We start from the raw sequence: 5,241 nt of genomic DNA, 5'->3' as shown, positions 1-5,241 counted from the left end.
CTACACCCTTAGTTCAAAAAATATGTACATAACTGAGATCTTCTTCACATAGGCTACGTTATGGTGATTGTGATTTGCTCTGTTGCAGGAGGCGTGTCTGGCAGTGAAATCCTACATAGACAATATTCTAGGAATGTATGTGGTGAATGTGACAACTAGCTCCGCCCTCTGCAGCCGGGCACTCTGCACAGGAAATGGACGCTGCGTGCGCAAAGACTTTACTTCCAACTCCCACCTCCACTTAAACCCCGAGAACTTCAACATTAAGAAGAACCAAACAGGCCATGGCTTCCTGGTCTCTGGAAAACCCTCCAAGACAGATATTTTATACATGGCTGACAAATTCCAGTGCCGCTGTTATCCCGGCTGGAAGGGGCTGGACTGCTCCCAACAAGTGGTCTTCTAATGAATAAAGCAAACCTGAAGTGGAAATAAACTGAGATAAACAACTGTATCTATAGTCCTAACACTAAATAGGACTCTCCTGGAATCCCCTGGTGTTAAAAGTTCTAAATCTACATTTAAAGGGACACTTAAATCAACAATGTATTTAAAATAAATGCTGTGGCTGTGTTGTGCTTATAGAGCAGACACTTACCGCAGTGTCTGCTGTTTTCTAAGGTGCTCCTGTACCCTATAAATCATCTCGTTCAGGTGCCTGAATCGCCTCAGTGACCCGGAAATAGTAATGCAGCTCACGCTCCCTGCTCCCAAGGTCCGAGCTCCTAGCCAGGCACTAAAGCTACTCCCGCACCACACCTATGATTCTCAGCTACTCGCACGAGCGTGGGGATATGTGTGTATGGATTACATGACGGGAATTAAGAAACTCAGCCAGCCGGTAATAGTAACTGGGCATGCTTACAGGCTCATGCACAGAAGCGTATCTAGAGGGGTGCAGTAACGGCTCGTGCCATGCCTGCCCCTGTGCTGCGCCCCCAGTCACTCAAATCTGATTAATTTGGTTATCTGGGGAGCATGGCTACTCCGTAATGTCACAGGGAACCAGAACACAAGTATGGGAGAAAGGATGCTGTTTTTAGAGGGGAAAGGGGCTCTGACCTGGGCGGTGTGCAATTTTAGTGTTTGCCATAGGTTCTATATTACCCTGATACTCCCCTGCTCGTGCACCCACTTGAACATCATTTCTTGCCTGCACTGTAACAGATTATGATCGTGCACAAGCGCAAAAGCTGTAGCTGACATCATGGGCTGCGGGATGACCTGGATGTAATAGCAGAAACCACTGTCATTTATGGTTTTGTTTTTGAAAACCAAACTCTGCTTTTACAGAGGAGCAGGCTTTAGTGAAGCAGGGAAAATGTGTGAGAACACAAGTACTATTAAAGAGACTCTGAAGCGAGAATAAATCTCGCTTCAGAGCTCATAGTTAGCAGGGGCATGTGTGCATGTGTGCCCCTGCTAAAACGCCGCTATCCCGCGGCTTAACGGGGGTCCCTTCACCCCCAAACCCACCCCCGCAAACCTTGGTCGCAAATTTGGTCGTTCCTGGAGGCAGGACTAACGGCTGCAGCCCTGTTTCCAGTCGTGTCTATCAGCGGCGCATCGTCGCCTCTCCCCCGCCCCTCAGTGAAGGAAGACTGAGAGGGGCGATACGCGCTGACAAGCGCGCACGGGGCAGGGCTGTGGCAGTTAGCCCTGCCCCAACCAGGAAGAGATCCCCCGCTGCACCGAGGGGATTTGGGGGTGAAGGGATCCCCGTTAAGCCGCGGGATAGCGGCGTTTTAGCAGGGGCGCATATTCCCCTGCTATCTATGAGGTCTGAAGCGAGATTTATTCTCGCTTCAGACTCTCTTTAATAAGGTTTATGGGGACACTTTATTTTTAATATATATGCTCAGCTAAGGTTTCATTTAACCTCCCTAGCGGTATTGGCCGATATATACATCCATACAAAACGTGCTGTGAACAGCATTGACTTGCATACATGTCAATACACTCCTGCACTGTATACTAGACCCCTGCTTGACACATTTTGGCAAGTTACAGGAAAAAAAGTTTATGAAAATTAATTGGATCACTTTTTGCACAGAAATCCTGGGGAAACTGAAAGCCAGAGAAGTTAAAGGAAAATTGAAGTGAGAGGGATATGGACATATTTATTTCGAGTTGCCATACACCCTGCGTATCTCTGGCTGCAGTAGTGTCTGAATCCCACACCTGAAACAAGCATGCGACTGATAAAGTCAGACTTCAGTCAGAAACACCTGATCTGCATGCTTGTTCAGGGTCTATGGCTAAAAGTATAAGAGTCAGAGGATCATTGGCACAGCCAGGCAATGTGCATTGTTTAAAGGGAACCTAAACTGAGAAGGATATGGATTTTTCCTTTTAAAATAATACCAGTTGCCCGACTCTCCTGCTGATCCTCTGCCTCTAATACTTTCAGCCACAGCCCCTGAACAAGCATGCAGATCAGGTGCACTGACTGAAGTCAGACTGGATTCGCTACATGCTTGTTTCAGGTGTATTATTCCGCCCCTACTGCGGCTAAAGAGATCAGAAGAGCTGCCAAACAACTGGTATTGTTTAAAAGGAAAAATCCATATCACTCTCAGTTTAGGTTCCCTTTAAAATGAAATGCATAAGTCCGCCTCCACTTTCCTCCCAGTTCAGGTTTTCTTGAGGCTGGTTTTACACCTGACCATTGCATTGCATTGCTGTGCTCCACCCCCCACCGCACCGTAACTGTGGCAGAGTGCGCCGACAGGGTCATATGCAGAGCGCCACACGCCCCTCGCCGCGTGATGTACGACCTTGCTGGACAGGAAGTATGTTGCTGGGATTCCTAGGCTTCTTTAACGAATTTCTTCATGAATTTCCGTCATTCTGCACATGTGCGCAGCAATACCGCCACCAACATATTTCAAATCCATGCGGATAACAGTAACACACTGAGTTTGCGGCGGGTCAACAGCCGATCAGGCACTTGGGGTGAGACGGAGTAAGTGTGCTATTCCCCATTGCCTTGCATTATTGTTGCGTTGCCCTGCAGCAAAACAGGGTAATGCAATGCACACTTGCAAGGCATGCATAAAAGGGGCCTTAAAGTGAACCGAGTTCCATTTTTAGCACCCAGGGCATCAAAAAAACCAAAACATTCCATTTTACCTTTTTCTTTTTACATTTAAAAGTTAGAGGTTTAATTAGCCTACTTCAGTCGGCCCGCCCATACACAGAGATTTCAGGCAGCTTAGCAATAATTTAATGGTTTTATTGTAAACAATAGCTTTCGTCAACAGAAGGGGGTGGGTAATTAGGACAAGTGCTTCAAAGAGTTTATCCAGAGGGAAGGTCTGAAGATAGCATCTGTGACTACTGTAATGGCCCATACTCACGGGCAACTAAACTGCCTGTCGCTTGCACACGGGAGCGTGTGCGCGACAGGCCAGCGACAGCTCGTCGCCAGGTCCTTCCGCATACACACGGCGGAGGGACCTGGCAACTGATGCGCCAGAAGCTGTCGCTGTTGTCCCTCCCCCCCGCCGGAAGCGCCGTCTATTTGTTATTATGTTGCTGTCGCTAGTCCGCGTACTCACGCGGACTAGCGACAGTTGCGGCGGCGACTGTTACCAGGCGATTGAAAGTTTCAATCACCTGGCGACGGGCGACAGTTCGGGGTGCGCGCGCGTGCAACGCCGCATACTCACGGGCGACCTGTTGCTGCAACGTGCGCCCCGCGTGTTGCGGCGACAATTGTAGCCCGTGAGTATGGGCCATAAATAAGGACAGCTGGAAAGGGAGGCGGGAACAGAGCAGAAATTCCAGGGGACAAGGTGCTTAATTCCATTTAAAGTTTGAGGTAAATGATCAAGTATTCAGCTCTCTTTCAGAGCTTGAACTATTGAAGGTTGAATCTGTCCCCCCCCCCCCCCCCCCCCCCCCCCCCACTGAGAAGTGTTTTTGTCAGCCACACAGGAGTTTTATGACCACTGATTAGTTCTGCTCTTCCTGCATTCTGATTGCACAGAAATTGCCATTTAGAGCTGTGGATTGTTTATCTTTACAGTAAGAAAAAAAAGGAAACAGACTAACTCTGTGTAGGACTGGTTGTAGTATTAAGACTGTGCATACACTTATTTATCTCATCACTTGACATGTCTCTTTAAAGCAGACCTAAACTCGGAACTTCCTTTATGCTCTTAAAGATAAGCAACAGTATAATATTTAAAGAAAAAACATTTATTTGTTACAACTTAGAGAACTCCTGCAATAAATTTGCAGCGTGTCTACTTCCTGACTTCACGGAAGCAGAAAAAGGGTTAACTTCCTGTGTTTACATATTAGCTGGTTCTGCCGAATTCCTGTGCTGACACAGCTGAGAGCTCAAATTACACTCGTGATTACTTGAAAATGAGGGGGAGTTACAGGCTCTTATCTCTAAACACACACAGGATGAATTATATGTGTTTTCCTTGTGTCCTGTGCTATAACAGAAATGTGTTATTAGGAATTTTTCCATCATCTCATGTGCTGTTTGTTGTTTTTCTGCTATAAAAGGTTTATTAAAAATACATTTTATAACAAAGTATTGTTACTATTGGGGAAGAGGTGTGTGTGTGTGTGTGTGTGTGTGTGTGTGTGTGTGTGTGTGTGTGTGTGTGTGTGTGTGTGTGTGTGTGTGTGTGTGTCAGTCAGTCAGTCAGTCAGTCAGTCAGTCAGTCAGTGTCACCTAGTGGCTGGATAGTGCACTGGTTAAGGCTCTGCCTCTGACACAGAAGATCTGGGTTTGAATCTCAGCTGTTCCTGTTTAGTGAGGAGACCTTGGGCAAGACTCCCTAACACAGCAGCTCTGGTGGTTTGAGCCTGCTAGGAGAAAAGCGTGATATAAATGTTCTATGTCTCGTCTAAGATTCACCCCTCCCCTGTAGAAAGTGCAGCAAGTTAACATATCTGTCCAGCCACAACCCACCTTAGGGCTGGTGCACACCAAGAGTGCTTCTGAGCGCTTTTTAAAACGCTTGGGCTTCAAAAAGCGCTTTGCTAATATATTTGAATGGGATGGTGCACACCAGAGCAATGTGCTTTTTTTCCCCAAACTGCAGCATTTTTGCTGATTTCTGAGGTGATTCAGCCTCAATGTTCAATTTTAGTCTCATCGCTCCAAATGACTGTGCCAGAAAGTTTGAGGCTATGGCTTTCTTCTGGCAACACGACCATGCAGCCCATCTTTCTTCAAGTGCCTTCTTATTGTGCATCTTGAAACTGGTCCACCACATT

At 46.9% G+C, this 5,241-nt stretch overlaps 1 protein-coding gene across 5 annotated transcripts in view; it reads left to right on the top strand.

Annotated features, from left to right (window-relative positions):
• Positions 1-3,887, top strand: part of LOC137532463 (hyaluronidase-1-like) — a 95,841-nt gene extending 91,954 nt beyond the window's left edge. For all 5 annotated transcript variants that reach the window (XM_068252970.1, XM_068252974.1, XM_068252973.1 and 2 more), the window contains exon 4: positions 89-3,887. In XM_068252970.1, the coding sequence (XP_068109071.1) occupies positions 89-406 (318 nt within the window). In that variant the 3' untranslated portion in view covers positions 407-3,887. The remainder of the gene's footprint in view (positions 1-88) is intronic.
• Positions 3,888-5,241: the final 1,354 nt, after the last annotated feature.

The sequence above is a fragment of the Hyperolius riggenbachi genome, chromosome 9 (genome assembly GCF_040937935.1).
Source record: "Hyperolius riggenbachi isolate aHypRig1 chromosome 9, aHypRig1.pri, whole genome shotgun sequence".
NCBI lineage: Eukaryota > Metazoa > Chordata > Amphibia > Anura > Hyperoliidae > Hyperolius > Hyperolius riggenbachi.
This window is presented reverse-complemented; position numbering and strand designations above follow the sequence as displayed.